At 50.4% G+C, this 26664-nt stretch overlaps 1 protein-coding gene across 4 annotated transcripts in view; it reads left to right on the forward strand.

The window, feature by feature from the left end:
* CAMK2A (calcium/calmodulin dependent protein kinase II alpha) overlaps positions 1 to 26664 on the forward strand; it is a 70198-nt gene that overhangs the window by 7838 nt on the left and 35696 nt on the right. For all 4 annotated transcript variants that reach the window (XM_017875776.1, XM_017875778.1, XM_017875777.1 and 1 more), the window contains exons 2-6: positions 8856 to 8950; positions 17246 to 17305; positions 24765 to 24819; positions 25542 to 25607; positions 25728 to 25800. In XM_017875776.1, coding sequence (XP_017731265.1) covers positions 8856 to 8950; positions 17246 to 17305; positions 24765 to 24819; positions 25542 to 25607; positions 25728 to 25800 — 349 coding nt within the window. The remainder of the gene's footprint in view (positions 1 to 8855; positions 8951 to 17245; positions 17306 to 24764; positions 24820 to 25541; positions 25608 to 25727; positions 25801 to 26664) is intronic.

A 26664-nucleotide genomic window follows, 5' to 3' on the forward strand; every position in this document is an offset into this window, starting at 1 on the left:
CTGATCTAGTCACCATTTGAGAAGCTGCATAGCTGTGTTTTGTTTGCTTATTATTAAGAAAAGGTACTAATGCCCAAATGGGAAAGAAAGAAAAATAAAGAAAGAGAAGGCTTAAAAATTACTTATCAACAGTTGATTTCACAGATGGGTAAGCTGAGGCCTAAAAGCTTCTTATTGTTTCTGAATAAAACTGACCCCAGCTTTTTAACTGTTTTAGGAATCCAGAGTCCTCAGAGAATCTCAAATAAGCTGTGGGTACTCTCCCCCTCCCAAAATGCCCACTCACTGCAACATGTAGAATGCTGTTATTTTCCACAGTTCCTCCTACTCCAAAGTCCGACTGTGGGCCTCAAGGTCGGACCCCCTCTAATCTGAGAGTATCGGGTATTGGAAAAAGCAATGGACTATGAATCAGCAGTCCTGGGTTCAAGGTCTTGGCCCCAGTTTCTTCAGCTTTGGAATAGGAGGGGGTGGACTTCAAAAGTAAGACATTGTGGGCTATACAAAGTTCTGATGGAGCCACATGTGGCCCACACTCTAGCCCAGTGCATGGTGCTGCCTCTGTGGCCCACCCCAGCTCTTTCCCTTCCCCCAGGCATTCTAACCTGTCTATTCTGGGTTCCACATCCTGGGTGATCAAATCAGCCAGCCTGGGCTATGTGTTACTGACCACCAAAGGGTTTTGGATGCAGATTCTCTCACAGATAACAGATCTATCTGCATTTGACCAGGAATTTTCTGAAATCACCCCCAGCTCATCTCAGAGAAGTGAAATGCTTAAGTATCTTAACCAAGAGTGGGGAAATTTTGGGGAAGAGGCTGGGCTTTGATTATGAGGTGCCTGCCATGTAGCATCTAGGCAAGATAATGAGTAGCTAAAAATACGGGGCTAGAGTTCCGAAGACGGGGGGACTCTGGATGTGGATTTCAGTTTTGGGTGATGGTCAATGGCTTTAATTATTTGGGAAGTCATGGACTCCTTTGCAGAGCTGATGACTATGCATCCTTTGCCCAGAACAATGCACAGACACAGAATCATTTTAATACAGTTTTAAGTGGGTTCACAAATGTCCAGAGCCTCCCCAGAGATCACAGTTAATGGCCCCCGGTAGAAGGGATGGGCGGGAGTGGTAAGAGGGTGGGTGGAAAGAAGCCGGGAGCAGCAATACTGAGGGAAGGTGGGGCAGCGAAGGCATTTTCAGTGATGGGGGAGACCAGGAGAGCACGGCGACCCAGAAACAAAAGGAAGGGTGAGCTCAAAGCTATTTTCAGTGAGGCCAAATGCTACCTGGGGTGGGGTAGGCAAGGTGCATTAGGCTCCAGTGGGGACTGCAAGGGGTAGTGGTGAGGGTGGGAGGAGGCATGGGTGGGTGAACCTGGCGCAGGCATTTCTTTCATGGAGCCCCGGGGGCGGCAGCCAGATTGTGGTGGGTTCATGGAGTGTGGGAGGTGGGAAGAGGAGGCGGCGGATGTCGGACATTTGTTCTGGAAGTTTGGCAGCAAAGAAGAAGGGAGGAAGGAAACAGCCCAGGCTGCTGGGTCGAGAGAAGGGTTCCTGGTTGTTTTGTTTTATTTGAGGAGGTTGTTTTATTTTTCTGGAAGGAGGGAGACCTCAGCATATTTGAGGAAACAGTCAATGAAGAGCAGACACTAAAGACTACCATAAGGGGCCCAGACAATCAGACCCCCATGGAGCCCAGAGTGGAGGGAAGTGTTTGGTGAGTGCTGTCCCCAGAAGGCCGCAATAGATAATAAGTGTTCCTGTTTGCTGAGACTCACAGGTGTAACGTGGCTCTGAGTGGTTTGGGGTGAAGGTGAAGAGGCTTCCTTTAGAGAAAGTGGCAGCAACCAGTCGTGGGCAGCAGAGACCCCTCACAAACGTCCCCAGGAAGAAGCGGGGCTGGTCCCATCTTTCGAATGAGGAAACTGAGGCCCAGAAGAGTAAGCAAGCTGATAGCCAAGCTGAGTGAGGGCTCAGGTCTTCTGGCTCCCCATCTAGTGCTCCTGGAGCTGCACTTGACTGCCATGTCAACTCTTCCTGTTGTTTCAGGCCAGAGAGGGCGGTGGGCCCCTGTGGGCTGGCAGCCAGCTACGCCCAGGACACCTTGCCTGCCAGGCAGCTGGAAAGCAATTTCCCAGCGTGAATCTTCCTTTTCACAGCCCATTAGCACGTTCCCACATTCTCAGCCACGCGCACCGGACTCACTGTCACTGTGCCCTCTCTGTCTGTCTGCCGGAGGGGGGCCTCCCTGCCTGCCCACACTCCTTCTCGTCCACTCTCGGGGCAGGCTATTCAGCCCTGGTGAGCTGCCCCTTCCCCACCTCGCTATGGCTCCCACACACCTCCACCTTGCCTTGCTTCTTCCCCGAGTTTGGCAAACAATGTCCATTTTGTTTCTGATGATGCCAGCTGTCCTCCTCCCTTCGTGGATAATGATGCCTACACAAGGCATTGTTCCTTGAGCATTTACTATACCCCAGGGACTCTGCCAAACTCATTGCCTGCCTTATTATCTCATTGAATCCTTGAAACAACTGCATAGGGTTGGTACTGTTGCTGTCCATATTTTGCAGTAGAGAGGAAACAGGCTTACTGAGGTGAAGTAGCTTGCTAGGAAGTAGCTGACCCACTATGTGAACTCTGCTTGGTCTGATTCAGGAGTGCCTGCTCTTCTCTATGTAGAACCGTGCTCTCCAATGTGGCAGTCATTAGCCACATATAGTTATTTAGATTAAATAAAATAAGAAATTTGGTGCTCAGTTCCGCTGGTCCCATTTCAAGTGCTCTGTAGAATCTGTGGCTGGTGGCTGCTGCAGTGGACAGCTCAGAGTGTGTGCATCATCACAGGAAGTTCTATTGGATGGCACTGGTATGAAACACTAGAGCTGAAAAGCTACTGCGTTCCTGAGCCTCATCCCTACCCTAGCCTCCACATTGCAGATGAAGAGACTGTGGCCCTCACTGGGGCCGGTTCTTGCCTAAGTCCTCCCAGCAGGGCTGAGGGCTGAGATTTGGTTCCTCCAGTGTCTGCCTGTCTGTCTCTCCCCCACACACCCTTCCCTGCCTACATTCTGTGACCCTCTGGCTCACATGGATACACGCTTCATACCTAGGGTGATATACATGTGCTTTGTCACACCTACAGCCTCACAGCATCACACTCTTAGGGGCTAGACCAGGTTGCCCATACATGCCTATGGCCAGACACCCACCCCTTGCACCCAGGAACACTTCCCCCACCCCTCCTCCTTTGCACCCAGGGGCATTCCCCTACACCTCTCGAGGAATTCAGAAACACTTTCACAGGCACTTCCAGGACTGCCCATGGCCATCTGCCACAGCCCTCACACCCAGGCCTCATCTCTTCCTCTTGGGACTCTTGGCCATCGCCTCCCACCCCTGCCCTCCCAACCTTGGCCTCCTTGCCTCTCCTGCCCTGTCCTGTTCCCAAGTTCCTGCCCACCTGCCCATCTGCTGGCTGCCTGCTCAGCTCAGGGCCACAAGAGGAGTGGGCTGGCTCTTCTGTTTGCCAGGGTTTCTGGGCTGTGGCCACTTGTTCATACAGGACAAGAATACAGAAACATGTTTTTTTTTTTTTTTCTTTTTTAAACAGAAGATAAAAAAGGGAGGAGGTTAGGGCTGCCGACTCACTGCCCTCATTCTCATTTTGGCTATGACTTTCCTCTGATCCCTACCGCCATGGCAGGTAGGGTTGGAGCCTGGGGGTGCCTAGGTAGCAGCCCAGCCCCTTTTCTCGCCTCATTTGCCCCCCTTCTCCCCAAACCATGTCCCATGTGCTTGGTACTGTGTCAAGTGTTTTGCACCAGTTACCTCACTTAATCTCCCCGACAGACCCAGGAGGTAGAGGCTGTTATTACCCTCTAACAGGAAGACGCAGAAAGGTGATGTGTCAAGTTCAGCATCACACAGTTGGGGGTGAGCTAGGATTGGACTACGAGTCTTTGTGACCCCAGAGCCTCTGCTCTTGAGGACCACATTCTCCTGTTGTGGTTGAGTCAGAAGAAAAAGTGCAAGGGACCTGGATTCTCCTCACAGCCTCAATTAGGAACATGCCTGCTCACTTGAGGCCTCGGTTTCCTGATCTGTTAAATGGGAGAGCAGAATTCCAACTCCACAGGATTGCTGTGAGGGTCAAAAGGGTGCTTAGTGGTGAATGTACATTTGAAGGAAAGAAGACTTCTGGGCTTGTGAGGGGCTGTTGCCTTCCGGATCACCAGCTCTAAGCTTGTTTTGAGAAACTCCTCCCTCTGAGCATCTGATAAAAGCTATGCACCCTTACCTCCCTCCAAAAAATGCACTTGCTTACACTTGGATGTACAGGTGTCCTTCAAGGGGCTCGGGGTCCCCGCACTACCCCATCTATGGCATGAACTCCTGGTGAGGAGCCTCTAATTTACACAAAAGCTTGGTGCTGTTCGGAAGAGGAACTTCAGCAAGTATGGCTTCTCTTGTTTTATAGACATAGCTCTTACGGCCTTGGCTCACTGAGCCAGAGCCCAGTCTCATGGGGCCTGTCAGGCCTCCCTGAGCAGAGCCCTCGCTGGCCCCTATCAGTGCAGATTTCCAAGGGAGACAGGATACCCAGCAGGACTTCCCCGGAAGGCGCTGGGCAGTGCTGGGCTACCTGAGAAAAAATCACCCACAGACAGAGTTAAAATGAAATTACAAATTCCCTGGGCCTACACCCAGAGGTGCTGATTTAGGAGGTCTGGGTGGGACCTCGGAATCTGCTTATTTTTTCTTTTGAGACAGAGTCTTGCTGTGTCACCCAGGCTGGAGTGCAGCGATGCTATCTCAGCTCACTACAATCTCCAACTCCGGCACTTAAGTGATCCTCCTACATCAGCCTCCTGAGTAGCTGGGAACACAGACATGCACCACCATGCCCAGCAGTAGAGACGGAGTTTCGCCATGTTGCCCAGGCTGGTCTCAAACTCCCGGGCTCAAGCGATTCTCCCGCTTTGGCCTCCCAAAGTGCCGGGATTGCAGGCATGAGCCACCATGCCCGGCCAGAATCTGTTTTTTCAAAGATCCTTCAGGGAATTCTCAGGCAGCCAGTTTGATAATCATTGATCTAAGGTCTTTACCTAGAATGGAGTTTTGCCTCTCTAATAGAGAAATTACACTCATCCCTCCCTCCTGCTGTACAACCATCCCTTCCTCAATCCCTCCATCCACCCACACATATTAATTGAGCTATAGCTCTGGACCAAGCTTTGTCAGGTGCTGATGAGCAGGACGAGACCCAGCTCCTGCACCCTGGAGTTCACAGCCTTCCCTGCTTCCTGCCCTTCTCTTCCTGGAGTTCTCAGAACCTTGCCCAGATGTGGCCACTTTAAGCTTTTTTCTCATAGGGCTTTTGAGAATCATGGCCCCCAGCTAGAGGGGGACCTAAAGGTCTTTGAGGTCCATCCCCATCCCTGGGTAGGGCGGGCATGTTTGAGAGACCAGTTGTCCCCCATCTTCCTTAGATGCCTGTTCCTATTCCTAACACCCCATCTGAAAATTTCCTCTCCTGTCTCACTCCATTTTCTCTCACTCTTGCTGAAATCCACCTCCTTCTCCTGCAAGTCACACTCATGGAGGCTCTATTGGCATTAGACACTGGGTATTAAAGCACTGGGGACAGAGGAAGAAAGTGAAAGTCCTGGCCCTCAGGAACTCACTGTCAGGGTGGGAGAAATAAGCTGGTGGAGGAGCCACCACCAGTCTGAGTTAGATGGGGGTGTAGGGTTGTGATATTATGATATCATAAGAAATCTAGAAATATGTAGTTGGTCATTATCCCTGGTTCTTGGCGCAGAGCTCCCCAAACCCTTGTAATTTTCTAAGCGATAGAGGTACTAACAGCATCTTTTGTTCTAGTATTTGGTCTTAGAACCCAGTTCCTGACTCAAAGCTCCCAACTGCCTTGGAATTTCCTGGGTGATGAGAGCATCTTTTGTTCTAATGAGGCAGCTTTGGGTGGGTGCCTGTGTGGGAACTGGTCACAGAAAAACCAAACCATGGCCAGAAGCTTAGAGCTTTCAGCCCCTCCCTGCATTCTCAGGGAGGGGAGAGGGGCTGGGGATTGAGTTAATAAACGATCATGCATAGTGATGAGACCTCCATAAAGGTCTCTTAAGTACAGAGCTTGGAGACCTTCCGGGTTGGTGAACACATCCACATGCCCCGAGGGTGACACACCCCAACTCCATGGGGACAAAAGTTCCTGTGTTCAAGATCCTTCCAGACCTTGCTCTGTGCCCCTCTTCATCTAGCTGTTTATCTGTACCCTTTATCATAACCTCTGTTGTAAACACACACACACACATGCACAACTGGTAAATGTAAGTAAGCATTTTCCTGAGTTTTGTGAGCCATGATAGAAAATTCTAAAAGGAGGAGGTTGTGGGATCCCCTAGTCACCAGCCAGGTTGGACAGAATTGTGGGTAACCTGAGGACCCACTATTTGTGATTGGTATCTGAAGCAAGGCGATCGTCTTGTAGGTTTTAGCCCTTAGCTTGTGGGGTCTGCACTAACTCTAGGTAGTTTCATAACTGAATTATAGGATACCCAACTGGTGTCCAGAGAATAAGTTGCTGTGAAAAAAAAAACAAAAAAAACAACAAAAAAAAACCCTTTATAGCTGGTGGCCAGAAGTGTTGTGGGAATGATGGAAGAAAAATGAATTTTTTCTAAGCAGGGGTGCTCTGGAAGCATGGAATAGGGGCCGCACAGCAGGGGAGAGTCTCAGGGAGGGGACTGTGGTCTTGCTGCTTTCTTCCTGGTACCATATGGACAGGCTGCGTGCCCCAAGGAGGAGCCACAGCTGTGCGAGGCCCTCTGCATGCCCATGAATTCTGGCCCCCTTTAGCTTTCCTACAAGGTTATATTTCTTGGTCTCTAGTCCGTATCCTGGCTCCTTCCTCCTCATCCTTCTTTACAGTTTCCCAGCCACTCATTTCCTGCTGCCTAGACATGAAGCCAGTGATACCATGCTCAGGGCTGTGTGCAGAGCAGGCATCTGTGCTAGCCTGCAGGCTTCTTCAGTGCCTGCCAGCATCTTCCTCTGCCTTGTCAGCCTCATCTTTTTGTGGGCTTGGAGCTGCCCATAAGCTTGGGATGGGGCATCCAAGTTTGGAGGATGTGATGTGTGCAGCCATGTCAAAAACCTGGGCATGGCCCAGCCTGCCAGGAAGTGGAAGGCTTACTTGGTGTGGAAGTCACACACCCAAGAGTGCTAACATCTGAGTTCTAGACACAGCTCTGCCTATTATGAACCATTTGACCTTGAGCAATCTACACTGGAACTCAAAGTCTTGAGGAATCATAATCTGCATTTTAACAAGGTACCTGGGTGACTTCCCTGGACATTTAGATTTGGGAAGCCTGCCCAGGAGACTCTCTTCTTCCATTAGCATGGGGTTAGGGTGCTATAGTGGTGACCACGGTCAGTATCGGGCCCTTTAGGAGTCTCCTCTGTATATGAAGGGATTGGAGAGCATGGCCTTTGTGGCAAAGAGAGCAAAATGGCATCTAGACTCCAGATCTAGCCCTTAGACAAGTTTTGTTTGGCCTAATACCATCCTCAAATTCTTTTGGAATAGGTGCCAGTATTTAAAAATTGGGAAATTTCTCATCAATATCTAGTTTTGTAGCTTTTCCTGAAAAATCAAATGAGGTAGGAAATGGGCCACATTCTACGTGGTGACAATGTTTTCCCCTGTGAGGTGGAAAACTCACAGACCTTGCCCCAAGTTCTCTTATAATTACTAATAGTTTGAGGATAAAATCCCAAGAGTCTCTTAAAACATGAAAAGATGCTCAGCTTCACTCTTAATATGACAATTACAAATTGAATTACAGCAAATTGCCATTTTCCACCTGTCTCTTTAGCAGACATAAAAAGTTTGATAATACACTGTGTTGACAAGGGCAAAGAAAACTGGCACCCTTGCATTCTAGTGGGAAGGTGAGTTGGTACAATCTTTAATATGGACAATCTCTTATTATCCATTGAAATCAGCAAACAACACCTACCCCTTGACCAGATAACATAAGTTCTGGAAATGTATCCCACACAGACACATGCATACATAGGATATATAATTCTAATGCACACACGCACGGCTAGTCATTGTAGCATTGTTTGTAATGGCTATAGATTGAAACTAATCTGAGTGCCCATCGGTAGGTGACTGGCTGAATAAAGGATCAGATAGCCATACAATTACATACTAAGTAACAAGGAACTCTTATGTTATGATACGGAAGGAGGATCTCTAAAAATATATTATTCACTGAAAAAAGGAAGGTGGAGAACAGTATACAATGTCCAGTACCATTAGTGTGTGGGACACCGTCTGTGGAAAGAGACTCAAGGACATAGTAACAGTGGTAATCTCTGGGAAGGGGACCTCAGAGGCTGTAGTACAGGGGCGAGAGGGAGTCATTTTACTACCTATACCTTTATATCTTTTGAACTTTGAACCATGTCCATGTTTACCTACTGAAAGAATAAAACACTAAAAACTTTCAGAGACCTGGATTCTGCAGTTCTAACACTACATGATTCTGATGTTTTACAGCGTGGTGAGCCCAACTTTGATGACGTTGGCAGGCTCCTCTCACTTGAGGCCAAGCTTCTCATCTTCTGCTTCTGGGTCCATCTTCTGGGTCTCTCTGGCCTCGCTCTGTCCCTGAGTTGGGCCACAGAAGCCCCTGTGAGCTTGAGCAGCGCTGATGAAGGGCTTTCTTCTAGCGTAGGGCAGCGACGTGAACTCCAACATCTCCTAGGGACACAGCCCTTGGGTGTTCCCTCACTCTCTCCACCTTCTCTGTCCTCCTAGGGGAGCTTTCTCCGTGGTACGAAGGTGTGTGAAGGTGCTGGCTGGCCAGGAGTATGCTGCCAAGATCATCAACACCAAGAAGCTGTCAGCCAGAGGTAGGTGCCTGATCTCTACCCTGCCCACCCTCCAGGGCTCTCCTCTCTCCCCTTACCTGTACTGCTTGGTTTAGACCAGGACCCAGGGCCGAGCCCATGGGTGATACTTATGGCAGGGGTGGGGGCTGCTCTTCCTGGGGGTGTCATGAGAACAGACCTTCCCTTTTTCCTTCTTTTCATTTTTTCGAGGCTGGAGACAACAGCCTCACCCAGACAGGCCAAGCTCTGTGCCTCACAGGTGAGGACTGAGACACCAGATGGGCCCTCCTTTCCCTGCTCTTCTGCCACTCACTGTCACTTCTCCCCTCCAGACCTCTACCCTTGCCATTCCCTCTGCCTGAACGCCATCTCCTGGCTCCTTTCATGAATGGCTGTTTCTCAGCCTTCAGGTCTCAGCTTAAGGTCACATCCTTTGAGAGGTTTTCCTGACCCCCCAATCTAACGAGGCCTCCTCCATTTTCTCTCTCTCTCTCTTTTTTTTTTCTTTCTGAGATGGAGTTTCACTCTTGTCACCCAGGCTGGAGTGCAGTGGTGCGATCTTGGCTCACTGCAACCTCCTCCTCCTGGGTTCAAGCGATTCTCCTGCCTCAGCCTCCCGACTAGCTGGGATTACAAGCGCCCAGCACCACGCCTGGCTAATTTTTTTTCTTTGTATTTTTAGTAGCGATGGGGTTTCACCATGTTGGCCAGGCTGGTCTCGAACTCTTGACCTCAGATGATCTGTCCACCTTGGCCTCCCAAAGTGCTGGGATTACATGCGTGAGCCATCATGCCCGACCTATTTTCTCTCTCTTATTACTGTTTATTTCCTTTATGGCTTTCCCTGACCTAGACTCATCCTGTTTACTGATAAGGCCCCTTGTTTAATACCCACCTCCCTTTTTGGGCTGTAGACTTCAAGAGTGTGGGCTACTCTGCACCCAGCACCTAGGACAGCACCTGCCACTCAGAGAGGGGCCAGTGAACTCCAAGTGCGCTTGGCTTCAGCTACGCCACTCTTGGGTCCTCCAGAGAGTGGGTCTGGGATATTATCTGAGTTTTGGAAAAGATGCCCAGATAACTCTAATTTGCAGATGAGTTTGAGAACCATGGCCCTAAGACCTTAGAAGCAGGCCTGGGCCAGTGACATCAGCATCCCCAGCAGCTTGTTAGAAAAGCAAAGCCTAGAGCCCCACACCAGACTTGAAGAATCTGAATCTGCATTTTAACAAGATACCTGGGTGATTGTGGACATTAAAATTTGGGAAGCCTGCCCAGGAGATGAGCTTCTTGCCATTACTGTGTGTTTGAGACAGTGATGGTGGTAACCACGGTTCGTGTGTTGGAAAGGGTTATCTTCAAAGATGCCAGTCCCCACCCTGAATGAAATGGTGTATATGCTTTCCTTGGGACCGCCTGGTGGTGGAGAGAATTCTGTTGGGTGAGGTGGGGGCAGGTGTGAGCTGTACAATCCATGGTTTGTGCAGTGCGGGAGATGTTGTGTGAGAGGCTGGCAGAGTGTCCAGGTGTTTGACAGGCACAGCTGTGTGGGGCCAGGGGCCAGCAGGTGCAGGTTCGTGGCCGTCCTCACAGTGGCTGGTACAGGAGGCTCATGCTGCTCCCAGCAGGCCTCCCAGCAGGCCTCATGTTGGACTGTGTGTTGCTGCCTTTCTTCCCTGGCTTAGTGTTGCTGGGAGCTCAGCACTTTCTTCCAGTTACCGACCTCCCCCCATGTCTTGCAGGTCAAAGAGGATCAGCAGAGGGGGTGGCTGGGGGTAGAGTGAGGGTCTCTGAAGGGCCAGAAGCCCCACGTGGTACACAGTCAGTGTGAAAAGTCCAAGCTTGTGAAAGGCTGGGAGCTAGAGACAGGGCAGGCAGGAATGCCGGCAGGAGTGTTGCCTCATGGCCAGATGCCTGGATTGGCCTTGTCATTGCTGTGTGACTAGCAGCAGTCTGGTGTCCTCTCTGTGCATTGGGTGTTGAGGAACCAAGGGAGATGTCCCAATCCCTGAGATACAACAGGGACGGGGGTGACGGGTTGAGGTTGCCCCAACGGGAGAGAGGGTCAGGCACCAAGGTCGTCCCTGGATGCTGGGATCTCAGGTTAGTTCACCACACTCTCGGGGCACATCCACACACACACTTGCATGTTGACCAAAAGAGACAGATGTGTATGGGTGAGTGGAAGGGTCATGGCTCCTGTTTTGGAAAGTGACTAAGCACTCCTGGGACAGTGCAGACCCTGGGCTATGCCAGACAGCCACTTCCCAAGCCGCCTCTCTTTGGCAACTTGTTGAGTCCTTGACCTCTTCGAAGGAAGGTGGCTGGGCCTAGGTGAGTGTAGAGGGTGGGGGGTGGGGAGGTTATCAGGAAACCTTCCGGAAAAGTCTGCCAACTGCCAGCTGCTTTTCTTCCCAGCGGGAGAGGAGGAGCAGAGCTTCTTTTAGCATGATTCTTTGTTTGCCACTCATGGTGCCTCGGGGGCGGGGAGGGGGGGTTAATGCTGAATATTTGGCAACACACTCTAAGCATCTCCTGCTGGTGCTCCTGGGTGACTTCCGGCAGCACCCAGCAGGGGCTGTGCCCACCCTCCCAGGAGCTGTGGCTTTCTTTTTGCCCACCCCGCCCAGCCTCTTCTAGCAAGTGGTTCCCAAACCCACGATATATTTGTGTATGTATTTTTAATCTAGTCGTTTAAAACATGTTCATAGTATAAACAAACCAAAGAAACCATGAAGAAATGAAGTGAAAAGTAAAAATTTTGCCTGTTCCAATCCCTGCCAAATACCTTTGGTAGTTTTTTAAAAAACACAGCTGCCTGAGTTCCACCCATGAGGGGTGGATTCAGTAGGTGGGGCCCAAGCCCCCGCATTAAAAAAATCCTGTCATCAGTAACAGTAGCTATTAACACCGACCTAATACAATAACATAGGCTCAGTGCTAACCCCCACTAGGTGCTGTATAGCCTCCTAGCTCATCCTCCCCACGGCACACACAGAGGTAGCATTCTAAGGGCACATTGGGCACATGCATGAGGCTGGTACAGCCGGAGGTGACTGGCCTGGGCACTGTGACCTCCACAGGCCCTACTCTCTAGCTCGAGCATGAGGGGGTCACTTCCTCGGCTCCTCCGTGACCAGTCTCGGAGCACCAGGTGGGGAGCATGACGAGCTCATCCAGCCTGCACTATAGTGTCATTCAGGTCCCTGCAAGGAAGCCTCTGAGGGGACGGCAAGACGTGCTTCCCATCTCTCCTGTCCTTCTCCCCACCCCTTGCCTGGCACTCTTAGTCCTTGGGATGATTGCTCTAGCTCCCAGGATCGGGCTGTCCTATGCAGGGAGCAGGTACTTCCTGTTCCCAGACTTGAGGTCTCTTTTCTCTCCTGGCTTGTGTGCCTCTTGCTGGAATCTCAGGCCACCTGCCTGCTGGAGTCCACTCCCCTCTGGAGGCAGAGCCCTGCCCATTTGTATGATTGCAGGTCCTTCCAGGCCTGCTCTGTCCTGCCCCACCCTGCTGGGTCTGTCTGGCCCCAGGGACCTCACTCCAGAATGTCCATCCACCTCTGCCTGCTGGGCTCTGCTGAGCCTTGCTGTGCTCTTAGCCTCCGCACCTTGGAGGTGACCCAACCATCTGGGGAGGAAGTAAAAAGGTTCCCAAGATATTATTATGGGCATTGGGGAAGCTCCCCAGGTCCGCAGGCAGGAGGCTGAAGATTTCTAGCTTCCCTCAGAGCTCTCACCATCATGGGACTCTGCTGAGATGATGGATCGATTCATCAATTAATTAATTATTAGAATGGGGCTGGGTTCAGTGGCTCACGTCTTTAATCCCAGCACTTTGGGAGGCCAAGGTGGGAGGATCACTTGAGGCCAGGAGTTCAAGACTAGCCTGGGCAATATGGTGAGACCCCCGTCTCTATTAAAAATATAAAAAATTAGCCAGGCGTGGTGGCGGGCGCCTGTAGTCCCAGCTACTCAAGAGGGAAGCTGAGGAGTGAGAATCATCTGAGCCCAGGAAGTGGAGGCTGCAGTGAGCCGTGATCCTGCCACTGTGCTCTAACCTGGGTGATGAGAGTGAAACTGTGTCTCAAAAAAAATTATTAGAATGGGAAGCAATATAGTATAAGTAGCTATGTACATGGATTGAAATCTCAGCTCTGCCGCTTGTTTGCTATGGGATCTTGGACAGGCTGCTTAGCAGATCTACACTACGCCCTGGGAACGTGGCAGTGACCAACAGAAAAGGTCTTGCTCTCATTGTGCCCGTTTTCTAGGGAGTGAGACTGAAAATAACATTAAACACATACGTCAGCTGGGTAGCTTCAGGTAGTGACAAGTGTTAACCAAGAAAATAAGACAGTGTATGGGGAGGTGATGCAGCAGGAGGGACACACTTAGAAAAGGCAGCCAGGGAATCTCTCCAAGGAGGTGATATTGTGCCGGGGCCTGCCTGATGAGAAGACCCAGGGAAGAGCTTTCTAGGCAGAAGGCACAGCAGGTGCAGAGGCCCTGAGGTGGGAAGGAGCTTGGTGTGTCAGGGCAGAGAGGAGGCCAGTGTGGCTGGAGCTTCCTGGCCAAGGTTAGGCCAGACCCAGGGAAGAGTTTGGATTGTGCTCTAAGTACATTGGGAAGCTGTTGGAGAGTTGGAAGCCAAGAAGTGACAGGATTTAATTGATGTTTTAAAAAGAGCTCCTTGGCGGGGCCGGGTATGGTAATCCCAGCACTTTGGGAGGGTGAGGCAGACAGATCACAAGGTCAGGAGTTCAAGACCAGCTTGGCCAGGCCAGCATGGTGAAACCCCGTCTCTACTAAAAATACAAAAAATTAGCCTGGCATGGTGGCATGCGCCTGTACTCCCTGCTACTTGGCAGGCAGAGATTGCAGTGAGCCAAGATCAAGCCACTGCACTCCAGTCTGGGCGACAGAGTGAGACCCTGTTTCAAAAAAAAAAAGAAAAAAAAAAGAGCTCCTTGGCTGAGGGGAGGAGTGGTGGGGAAGGTGCAGGGGTAGAGGCCTCAGAGCTCTGAGTTTTCAGGTGATTTTGGTGAGTGATTTTGATAAAGGGACTATTCCTTTGTCAACAGGCCTCAGTTTCTCCATCTATATAACAGAGCACGGCCTCGGAGGTCAAAAGAAACATGGTCCCCACATGTCACATGTCCTGAGGTTCTCTGTATATTAGAAAATGAAAACACTGCAAACAGAGTTACCAGAACTATTGTATAATGTGTATGTTTACACTCAGTAGGATGAACACTTTCAACAGTGACAATGCAGGTTAATTGTACTATGCATATGATGATGATAAGACTTATAAAATCAGTTCCTAGCATTTCCATCAGTGAGGTCTGGTAACCAGACACAAGTTTAAAGTTGCATGGCCAGCGTTTTCTTCTTTCTTTCTTTTTTTTTTTTTTTTTTTGAGATGGAGTCTCGTTCTGTCGCCCAGGCTGGAGTGCAGTGGCGAGATCTCGGCTCACTGCAAGCTCTGCCTCCCGGGCTCACACCATTCTCCTGCCTCAGCCTCCCGAGTAGCTGGGACTACAGGTGCCCGCCTCCTCGCCCGGCTAGTTTTTTTTTGTAGTTTTTAGTAGAGACAGGGTTTCACCGTGTTACCCAGGATGGTCTTGATCTCCTGACCTCGTGATCTGCCCGTCTCGGCCTCCCAAAGTGCTGGGATTACAGGCTTGAGCCACCGCGCCCGGCCACGTTTTCTTCTTTCAATCTTGTCAATGTTCTCTGCTCCTGGGTAACCTCACAGGGAGAAACAGCAAAATTCCAGATTTGGGGCTCCTGCTTCCTGAATGTATAGCCTAGGCCGGAAGCCTCCTTCCCCCTCTGACAGGCCTGATCGTGACCTGCCTGAGTTCTGGTTCTGCTGCGGGTAGGATATGGGGGTAGGGCATGGGATGTGGAGCAGGGGGAGGGCCCTGCCTGGTCAGCTCTGGATGGGCATCCCCTCCTGTGCCCAGGAGTCAGCCTCCCCTCCCCTGGAGGATATGAAAGGAGCCCATGGAGGGAGGGGGAATCAAGGGATGCCCCCCAACCTGGCCCCACCTCCTCGTCCCTAGCTTGCAGCCAGTCTTCAGCTGGGGAGTTGAGCCATGGAAACGGAATTGGACTTAATTGCTTTGCTGGTGGAAAAGCCACCTTTCAGTATTGATTTTGGCTTCTGCAGCCCTTGGAGAACAGCCAGTGATTGCTCTCGTGAAGGGGGCAGGGGAAAGGGGAGCAGGATTCCTGGGGACAAGGGCTGGAACTTTCTCCATTCTCACCACGCCCCCATCCACATACCTGCCCACTCTGAGAGGGCCATGCAGGGCCAAGGTTCTAGTGTTGGCTTGGCGTCTGAGTGTTGGCATGAGTTTCTTTCTGTGGGTCTTCATTTTTCTATTTGAGAATTGGGGGCAAGTGGAGGTAGTGGTTATGAGCTGGGGCATGGAGAATAGTATAGCCCAGGATTGAAAGCCCAGCTCTGGAGTCTGACTGTCTGGGTACAAATCATGGCTCCACCGCTCACTGCAGGATTGACTTTGGGCAGGTACTTAACCTCTCTGAAGCTCTATCTCCTCTGGAAAGGCAGAAAAATGATAGTAACTTCCTCAAGGATTGTATGAGGACTTGAAAGGCATATAAAGCCCTCTGCACAGTGCTGGGCACAGAGTTTTTAAAAAGGGGTTTCTTTGCATTGGGAGTTATACCTGATATAAATGATTAATTGATGGGTGCTGACGAGTTGATGGGTGCAGCACACCAACATGGCACAAGTATACGTATGTAACAAACCTGCATGTTATGCACATGTACCCTAGAACTTTAAGTATAATAAAAAAAAAAAAAGAATTTTTTTTTAAAAAAGGGGGGTTTCTTTTTACGGTTTTGTTTGTTAAATTAAGGCGTTAACTACCAAATTGTGAAAAAAGCACCAAAATGGAAAATAGGAAATGCATTTTCAGTTCTAGCTCTGCCACCACGGAGGCTTCAGCTTGTTCAGGCTGCAGTTTCCTTGTCTATAAAATGGGGAGAGTGATGTCTCCAGCCCAGGATTGTTTAGGGGCATGGAGTAGGGTCATGTGTCCCACTGTTCCCAGCAGCTGGAGAATCAGAAGCCACAGTGGCAGATCCCGAGCAAGGCCTTTCTCCTGGGTGTGTGGAGAGTCCCAGGAGACTCGCACAGCAGTCCAGAAGGCAGGTGGGAGAGCTCTGGGTGGGCCCCCGCAGATTATTTGGGGCTCTTTGTGTCCCTGGTCCCAGAGTCTCCTGAAAGGGAGGTGGCTTCTGGGAATTAACACAGCCCTCTGGAAGAATAGTCAGTCACTCCCTTAGAAAGACATTCATTCAATCATTTATTCTTTCATTTGGTTATTTCTTTTCTCTTCTTCTTTTTTTATTTTTTTGAGACAAAGTCTCGCTCTGTCGCCTAGGCTGGAGTACAGTGGCATGATCTCAGCTCACTCCAAACTCCACCTTCAAGCAATTCTCCTGCCTCAGCCTCCTGAGCAGCTGGGATTACAGGCACCTGCCATCACACCCAGCTAATTTTTGTATTTTTAGTAGAGACGGGGTTTCACCATGTTGCCCAGGCTGGTCTCGAACTCCTGAGCTCAAGTGAGCCACCTGCCTCGGCCTCTCAACGTGTTGGGATTATAGGCGTGAGCCACCGCACCCAGCTTCATTCAGTTATTTCTTGAGGACCTAGTACGTGCCAGGTATTTGGGTAGATGTCAGGGGTACAACAGAGACCAAGTCCCTGCCCTCAAGGAACTAGATATCCATGAGACTGAGTGCGTCATGCTGTTCAGGGGCTCTGAAAGCACAGAGGATGGGCCCCTGCCTGCTGCCAGGGGCCTGAGACTAAGGATTGGTAGGAGTGAGTGATGGCCAATGAACGGCAGGTGGGAGGTAGAGGAAGTGTTTCAAGCTGAGAGGACTGCATGTGCAATTCTCTCCTGAAGTGAGAGGGCCCAGCAGGGCCTGCTTGTAGAGGTGAAGTCAGCCATTTAGTCTGGCCAGAGTATAGGGCCTGAGGAACAGGCCTGGAGGAGTCTTAGAGAAACCTCACATTTTAGAGCCGTGAAAAGGGAGGCCAGAGAGGGTGAGGGATGTGCTTGAGTCACTGCAACCCAGGCCTCTTCCTCTTTCCACTGCACCCCATGGTCTTCCTGGAGAACTCAGAGGCCCTGGCCAGAAGGTGAGCTTTCCCAGCCCCCAGGGGCTGCCCTGGGAGGTGGAGATAGTACGAGGCTTTGAGGAGCGGGAGATGGAGGGTGGTGGTTCCTCCTTCACCCGGGACTCACCTGAGTCTCTGTGTTTCAGACCATCAGAAGCTGGAGCGTGAAGCCCGCATCTGCCGCCTGCTGAAGCACCCCAACATTGGTGAGCCTTGCGGGATGAGAGGGGCGCGGGGGGCCAGGCCCTGCTCCCCTGCCCACTCTGGCATGTGGGTGTTTGCGGGCTGGGTGGAGAGCAGCTGCTCTCTTCTCTGGGGATGGAGGCAGCAGAGATGGGAAAGGGGGCGTCTTTAATGGTTTCCACATTCCTCAGAGCCAGCTTGTTTCGGGGGAAGGTGAAGAAAGGCCCTTCCTCCCATCCCACACTGCCGGCAGCCTCCTTCAGAAAAGCTGTTTCAGGAAAACTTCTAAAGCTCTGGGAGAGATGAAAATAGGCCAGGGGGAAACGCTTAGCCTTGACCGCTGTGGCCCTTTCCCCAAACCCACCCTCATGCTGATTCAGCCTGGCACAGTGGCCCTGCCCTCCTCCCTCAACCTGGCACCTGCCTGCCTACAGGGGCAAGCTCCAACTCAGGCCCTGGCCCGCAGGCCGGGCACGGGCTGTGTGGAGAGGCTGGGCCATGGCGGGCTGGGACAGAGCCAGGGTAGCAGAACCCGTGGGGATGGGCTCTGAAACAACACCTCACTGCCTGGCCCCCTTCTTCAGCCCTTGTGCAATTGAGGGCTGATCCCTGCCTATCAGGGTCCTGAGTCATGAGGGCAGGAAGTGTGGCTTTGAGAGCTAATTCTGTCAGGGAATTGCTCTGGGACCTTGGGCAGGAGCACTGCCCTCTCTGAATCACTTTCCCCCATCCTCATGAAGGAAGGGCTGTCTGGACCAGCGTCTTGGGCACCTTGTGAAAAGGTAGACTCAGATTCACTGGGCCTGGTGTAGGGCCGGGATTTTGCAGTTCTAACATGCTCTGAGGAGGTGCCAAGCCTGCTGACTCATAGACCACACTGAGGAGCAGGGCCTAGGTGATCGCTAAGGACTCTTCTGACTCTGACAGCCACCACGCCTTCTCACAAGGCAGGGAAGCCTCTCTCCGTGCCCAGGGCCCCAAGGGTTAACTCTCCTGCCAGGGAGAAGCATCTCCATCTGCTATTTATACCCGGAAGGCACCTCCCCTTCCCTGAACAAACAGCAGCCAGAGGCTCCAGGACCAGCATCAGAGAGACAGCCTGCGGCTGGCAGGGAGCAGCCCTGGTTCAACCCTGGTCCCTGACCTACTAATGTCCTGTGGCAGCCCCTGCCCATTCCAGGCCCCCAGCCCCCCAGCCGTGTGATGGAGCGGGTTAGGAGTGATCTCTGACTGTAAGATCTTATGATCCTTACAGAGGCTACCAGCTCCGGTGGAAGGAGGGGAGTGTGTGTGTGTGACAGTGTGTGGAGTGTGTGAGTGAATGTGTGTGTGCATGAGTGTGTGAGTGAATGTGTGCATGTGAGTGTATGTGTGTATGTGACTGTGTGTGAGTGTGTGTATGTGACAGTGTTGGAGTGTGTGTGAATGTGTGTGAAGGCGTGTGAGTGTGTGTATGTGACAGTGTTGGATTGTGTGTGAATGCCGTGTACGTGTGTGTGAATGTAAGTGTGTGAAGGTGTGTATGTCTGTGTAAGTGTGTGTGCGTGAATGTGTGTATGTGAGTGTGAGTGTATGTGAGTGTGTGGAGTGTGTGCACGTGGGTGTGTGTGTGAATGTGTGTATGTGAGTCTGTGTAAATGTGTGTGTGAATGTGTGAATTCATGTGTGTGAATTCATGTATGTGAGTGTGTGTGAATGTGTGTGTGAGTGTGTGAATGTGTGTGCGTGTGTTGCTGCACAACTGCAGCTGTCTCAGGTCAACACTGCCTCCTCATGTTTGCACCTCCCTCTCCCTCTCATTCCCAGCTATAAAATGGGAAGCAGTAGGTTATGGCTTTGGAGAGTGTGTGTGAATGTGTGCATGTGAGTGTATGTGTGTATGTGACTGCGTGTGACTGCCAGCAGTAGGTTATGGCTTTGGAGATGACGGACTACAGTTGAAATCCTGGGTTTGCTGCTTCATTGCTGTGTGACCCTGGACATGTTGCTCAACCACTTTGAAGCTCAGTTTTGTCTGGAAAATGGAACTGATACCTATCTCATAGGACTGTGATGATTACATAGACCATAGCATGATAACAGTCATTATCATTAAGCTGCCCCCCTTTTCCCCAGTCAACCCTTCCCTCAGAACAACCTTGCCTGAAGATATCCTCTTGCCTGAAACTCCATATGATTGTCTTTCCTCGGGGCCATCAGGATTTTTAGTGGTCACTGGAGGCACTATATAAAACATGGTGGTTAGGAGAATGGGGTTTGCAGTCAGACACCAAGTTTCAATCTCAGCTCTGCCGTTAACTAAGTGTTTGAGCTTGGGCAGACTGTGAAGCTCTTAGCCTCAGTATCCTCTTCTGTGAAGTGGGGATAATCACAGCACCCACCTTATAGGACTATTGGGAGGGTAAAATGAGATAGTGCAAGTAAAACACTTGGCACAAAACCTAGCATGTGGTAAACGCTCAGAAATGGTAGCTATCATTATCATCATCATTACTGAGTCATTTACTCCTTCCTTCATTCACCTGATGTCAGGTGCATCGTAGACCCACCCCATGCCAAGGTCTCTGCTAGGCACTCAGAATGTGCAGGAGAAGTGAGGATGGGGGATGGGAGTGGGGGTGGTGGCTGATGCACAGGCAGGGCTGGAAAGCAGAGCTGAGCAGCCAGCACAGGAAGACCCCAGAGGAGCTTTGAGCTGCTATCAGGGCTGGAAGGTTCCTTGGGGGGTGCACTTTCCTGATCCTCCAAGCATCTTCCTTCAAAATTGTAATCTTCCCAAAGACGTGCAAAGGGGTACAGATGTGGCCTCAAAACCCGAAAGGTGAGTTTGTCCCTAGAGAAGCTGGACTGAGTCCTGTTCAGCCTGCTTGGCCAATCTGGACAAGGTTACTACTGGTCACTGCTTCTGTGTGGCCACTGCCCAGTCCCCAGGGGACCAAGTCAGTGAGGTCCCTGGCTCAGCACAGGTCAGTCCAACTGTGTTGCGCACAAAGCCTCCCAGATCCTTCTTGGGAGAGGTCAGTAACCTGCTGTTTGTGCCATCACCACCTGCAGATGAGGGAGACGCCAGAAGGCCACCCCAAGGCACAGGGGACTTGGACTGTGCTAGGCACAACCTGAAAGTTTAGTAGGTGATTTGTGGTGGGGAAGGGAAGCATGGTAGGTCAGTGATGAAGATGACAATATCTCCATTTATTGAACTCTTCCTAGTGCCAGGTACTGTGCTAAGTGGTTTACATTAATGACCACAGCAGTCCAATGGTATTAGCACTACTGTTTGGAAGGGAGGCTCAGAGAGGTTAAGTCATTTGCCCATAGCTACATAGCTTGTAAGAAGTGGATCTGGGAGACGAACTCAGCAAGTCTGACTCCAGAGCCCTTGTTCCTAGTCCTTCTATTTAGCTTCCCAAGTGGATATCACAAATGTGGTGTCAGGGGGACACAAAAATAAGGGAACAAGTACTGTTCTTCAACCTCCAAGAAAAAAATGCACTGTTGGAAAATCACAGGCATGCCAGAAGTGCATGAATCAAGCTTCACAAATAAAAAGCTAGGTTACAGATTTGTTTGTTCTATGACAATATTTTAAACAGTCAAAAGTGACAGAATGACTCAATGGGTGCAGACATGTCAGTCACTCCACCGGGAGGCAGGACCGTGATGATAGCCTATGGCCCTTGAATTTTGGGTTCTGACTGAGTCGTTCCTCAGGCAGCCTCCACTGATGGGAAGGGAGGCTTTGTGTGTGAAAACAGCCCTGAAACAAGAAATCCTGTCTCCTGGCCTCTGAGGTGTGCCTCGACCTCAGGGACTGAAGCCAACTCTAGTGTCATCACGCGTGTGGTGCACTGCAAAAGTAGGGGCTGAATTCCAACCATTGTGCCCCTTACCATCAACACAAAGGCACCATATGAGTGAGAGTCAGGTCTGGAGAAAACCTCCCTCAATTCTGTCAATTTCCCTGAGACCCGAGGACATTCTCTAAAGGGGCTGAGGCCCCGGGTCAGAGGGTAGATCTGGGACCCCAGTCTTTTTGGGCTCCTTCCAAAGCCTGTTGCCGTGATTCTAAAAGCCCTTTCTGAGATGATTCTGGCTGTAGCTTGGCTTCTCAGAGCTTCTTACACTCAGGAAAGGGAAGTTAGAGACCATGGCCCACCAGAAAGAATAGGAGAGGGTTCACTTCCCAGAGGGCATGTGGAGGAAGACAGGGAGAGGGAAGAGTCTTTTGCAAAACTTCACCTTGATACACTAACAATACAAGTTTATTGCAGATAAATGAGAAGACAAATACTTTTTAAAGTATCTCCAATAACCTCACATCTAGAATTAACATTTAATGATATGTGCTACCATATGATATATGTGCCTTCTCAAATACTGTATACTTACATATATCATCTTAGGTCAGGTTCCCTGGAAGCAGAGCCTGAGTCAGGGATTCAGGTGCTGTTAGCATCCCACACTCCAGCACGTGGGGTTTGGATGCACCAACTTACCAAAGGGGTTCTGGGCAGGGCCCGGGTATAGAATTGCCAGATTCTACACACCAAAAATACAGTTAAATACACATTTATGCTTTTGTTTTGTTTTGTTTTGAGACGGAGTCTCACCCTGTCACCTAGGCTGGAGTGCAGTGGCATGATCCCGACTCACTGCAAGCTCCACCTCCTGGGTTCATGCCATTCTCCTGCCTCAGCCTCCTGAGCCTGCCCACCACCATGCCCAGCTAATTTTGTTTTGTATTTTTAGTAGAGACAGAGTTTCACTGTGTTAGCCAGGATGGTCTCGATCTCCTGACCTCATGATCCGCCCGCCTCAGCCTCCCAAAGTGCTGGGATTACAGTCGTGAACCACCACGCCTGGCCAATACACATGTATACTTTAAAAATTAAGCCTGTGTTTACTTTGAAATGTACTAAAAATTAAATAAATCAATGGACAGAGGAGTGGATAGAAACGTAGTAACAAGTATAGGAAAACATTAATGATAGAACCTAGGTAGTAGGCATCTAGGTGTTCACTTAACTGTATGTTTGAATTTGATTTATTTATTTATTTATTTATTTATTTATTTATTTTTTGAGATGGTGCCTTACTCTGACGCCCAGGCTGGAGTGCAGTGGCGTGATCTTAGCTTACTGCAACCTCCATCTCCCAGGTTCAAGCAATTCTCCTGCCTCAGCCTCCCAAGTAGCTGGGACTACAGGCGTCTGCCACCACACCCAGCTAATTTTTGTATTTTTAATAGAGACAATGTTTTGCCATGTTGGCCATGCTGGTCTCAAACTCCTGACCTCAGGTGATCTGCCTGCCTTGGCCTCCCAAAGTCCTGGGATTACAGGCGTGAGCCACTGCCCCTGCCTGAATTTTTTATAATAAAATGTTGAAAGGAATTAAAGCAGAATTACATGTGCCTTTAAGATTTAAGATTTTGCTTTAGAATATATTTAAAACATCTTTTAGTTATTATTTATAAATATGTGTCATCATTAAAGAATGTTTAAAATTTTCATTTTATTATTATATTATTATTATTATTATTATTATTATTATTATTATTATTATTTTGAGAACCATCTCAACCTCTATTACCAAGGCTGGAATGCCAGTGGGCAATCCTTGGCTCACTGCAACCTCCGCCTCCCTGGGCTCAAACAACCCTCCCACCTTAGCTTCCCAAGTAGTTGGGACGACAAGTGCCTGCCACCATGCCCAACTAATTTTTGTATTGTTTGTAGAGATGTTTCTAGAGGTGTTTCGTCATGTTGCCCAGATTGGTCTTGAATTCCTGAGCTCAAGTGATCCACCCGCCTCGGCCTCCCATAGTGCTGGGATTACAGGGTGAGCCACTGCACCTGGCCTAAATTTTTATTTTTTTTATTTTATCTTATTTTATTTTAGTTTTTATTTTTTTGAGACAGAGTCTTGCTTTGTTGCTCAGGCTGGAGTGCAGTGGCACGATCTCGGCTCACTGCAACCTCCGCCTCCTGGGCTCAAGCAATTCTTCTGCCTCAGCTTCTGGCGTAGCTGGGATTATAAGTGTGCGCCACCATGCCCAGCTAATTTTTTTATTGTATTTTTAGTAGAGACGGCGTTTCACCATGTTGCCCAGGCTGGTCTCAAACTCCTGACCTCAGGTGATCCACCTGCTTCGGCCTCCCAAAGTGCTGGGATTACAGGTGTGAGCCACTGCTCCCAGCCTAAATTTTCATTTTAATCTGTGCCCCTTCCCTCTCCATCTCTGGAGCCCATCCACCTCTCCCTACAGGCACCAGCTCTGGGGTATCTGATGCCTGCCTCTCTCCAAACTTCATGTGCAATTATGAGAGCCATAAACAATTCAGGGGACTCAATGTTGAGTCAGAAATATATGCACCTGGCAAACATTCAGATGGCACTAGGATTCATAGTGAAAAGTGAGTCTCCTCTCATGACCCAGCTCCCCCAATTCCCCTCCCCAGAGGCGCCCCCAGTGCCTGCTTCTCTGTATTCTTCCAGAGAGACGTATGCCATATATAAACTTAAATACATCCTTTAAAAAAGTACTACGCATACTGTTTTGCACTTGGCTTTTTCACCAAGCAACATAATTTGGAGATGACTCTGAACGAATAGATACATAACTGCCGCATTATTTTAGCAGCTGTGCCATTTTCCATTGTGCGGATGAATCGTCATTCACCGAGCCAGCACGCCCCTGCATGGACATTTTTAGGCTCCGGTGCGGGGAAGGATGTGAGCCCTGTCTTGTGAGAACTTGCTCTTGACTGACAGGATGCGGTCCCAGAGTCAGCTCCAGGACTCAGGCCCTTCCTTCTAATAGCTCAGGGGTGCATGCTGGGAGCCCTGGGCTCCTGGGAGCTTTGCCTCTGTTCTGGGTAAATGGGGTGTGAAGAGATGACAGCTCCTCAGCATGCCAGAACACAGGGACCCTGTCACTCCTGCCTCTGGCCTCCGTGCTCCATTATCTCCTCAGACTTGGGAGCAGAGCAGGATATTAGCTCAGGCAGCACTGAGTGAGCACCAACTGCATGCCTCCTGGAACTCTCATAACAAACCTGCAAGTCCAGGGGTTTCATTTTCATTGTCCAGGCAAGGAAAGAGAGGCTCAGAAAGGCCTAGCAACTTGCCTGAAGTCACACGGCTAGTAAGTGGCAGACATTGGAGCCACAGGCTTTCCATGACTTAGGCCTGCCCAGCAACTAAAGAGGGTTTCGGAGAGGGGAGGGCACTAAATTCTGACCTAAACAGGCATTTTTCGTGTTTAAGCCCAGCTCCCTTTCAGTAATGCCCGAGGTCTATTCGGACTCAATGCAGTGAGCCCTTGTTCGATGGCACTTGTCAAAGCACCTGGCACCTGGTGTGTACTCAGTGACTGTCTGGGAGCGTGGGGTGTTGGATATACAGGGGAGGGGAGAGAGGGAGGGCGGGCCTGGGCAGCAGTGTGTCCCGCTGTAACCAACTGCCTCGCACCGCCCACAGTCCGACTCCATGACAGCATCTCAGAGGAAGGACACCACTACCTGATCTTCGACCTGTGAGTTTGGCCCCGCCCTGGGATGTGCCAAGGATGTCGGGGCAGCCTAATCAGGGATGGCCTCACTGGCCCTCTTGGGATGAATTCCCTCTTGTGGTCCAGAGTTTCCCCAAATGTGGTGGGCCTGCCACCCAAGCAGTGCAAGCTGACTTTCCTAAAACACCAACAAACACTTTTAGCTTTCATCCCATGTTTATTTTTGCTTCTCTTCTATTTGTGGCCAGTGATGCTGGTTTTCCATTTTCAGTGGCAATATAAAGTTTCCTTCTGGAATATGCTTAATTTTTTTTTTTTGAAGAGTGTTGATTCAAAGAGAAGCAATAATGAAATGTTAGGCCACAGTAGTTCCTGGTATGGCAATGAAAATTAGTGATGGGGCCAGTCTCATCGATAAAAAATAGCCCTTGAGATATTAATCATGGGGGAGGCCATAGGCTTCCTAATGAGCCTAGTGATGTGCTCTGAGTGTCCCTAACCTCTGGACTCCAACCTGGGTTAGGTGGGGAAGAAGGGCCAGGGATGGAGGAGGAGAGAGGACTGGAGTCAATGGAAGGGTGCTCTGGAAGACTGGAAGGGGATTGCAGCAGGGGACACCCCAGTGACCCTGGGGCCCCCCCTTTTGTGGCTGAGGTCCTGAGGTCCCTGGTCCCCATCCTTAGCTTCCTGGAGACTCCTCCACCTGTTGCCTCTATCGGAGAGTGATTCCGTGCCTGTCTCCCCAGGGTCACTGGTGGGGAACTGTTTGAAGATATCGTGGCCCGGGAGTATTACAGTGAGGCGGATGCCAGGTGAGTATCAGCTGCTGCCTGGCAATGGCACCTGGGGACAGGGCACTCTTGCCTGCTGTCAGCTTCCCAGGGGAGGCCTGTGCTCACACCACCGTGACCCCTTCCTCTCTCTCTCCCTAGTCACTGTATCCAGCAGATCCTGGAGGCTGTGCTGCACTGCCACCAGATGGGGGTGGTGCACCGGGACCTGAAGGTGAGCAACCCAGCGTGGGTGTGGCTCACCCTGGGAGCCCCTCTCTCCTCTGCATGTCCCTATTCCTGCAGAGCCGGACATGATCAGAATCCCTTTAATTTCTCTGTGTTAGGCTGGAAGATGGGGTGGGCGAGATTATTTTTGCTACTGTTCAGATGAGGAAACTGAGCTCAGGAAGGTAGAGCATCTGTGTTTGGCCCCCTGCTCTTCCAACTCCCAGCCCACGTGCTTTGTGCCAGGATGGGTGAGCTGCAGTTACGCTGTCATGATTGGCTATAGTGGGTGAGGAGGAAGGCAGGCTGGGTCCAAATCTCAACCAGGCCACCTTCTAGCCATGCAGCCTTTAGTAGCATGACCTTCCTGAACCTCAGATTCTTTACAATGGGGGTTGCCATAGCAACCTCTGCAAAGGGTTGGTGAGGATGTGAAATGAGATAGCACAGGGCCTGGTATACAGATACATTATTAGTCTTGTTCCTGCATCTCTGGCAGGCCAAGGGAGAAGAAAACCCAGACTCTAGTCCCATGCAGTTCTCCTTCCTTTTACCTGAAGGAGGTTGCAGAGTCTAGGACTGGCACCAGCTGCATGGTCTTGCCCCTTCAGCAGGGATTTCATGGATCTCCGCTACTGAGCTTCATGGTATCAGTGGCTGGTAGTTCATATTGTCTCCATTTTGCAGAGCAGGAAACTAAGGCCTAAAGAGTTCAAGCAATTTGCCCAAGAACATGCAGTTCAATTGTCCTGAGCTAGGGTGGGGGATCTCTGGCCTTCTAACCCCAGATCCTGTGACCTTGGGAGTCTGGTGCCAAAAGACCACTCTATCCAGCTCCTACTTCCTCAGCAACCCCTTCTAGGGTGACCCT

The sequence above is a fragment of the Rhinopithecus bieti genome, unplaced genomic scaffold (assembly GCF_001698545.2).
Source record: "Rhinopithecus bieti isolate Rb0 unplaced genomic scaffold, ASM169854v2 scaffold_7673, whole genome shotgun sequence".
NCBI lineage: Eukaryota > Metazoa > Chordata > Mammalia > Primates > Cercopithecidae > Rhinopithecus > Rhinopithecus bieti.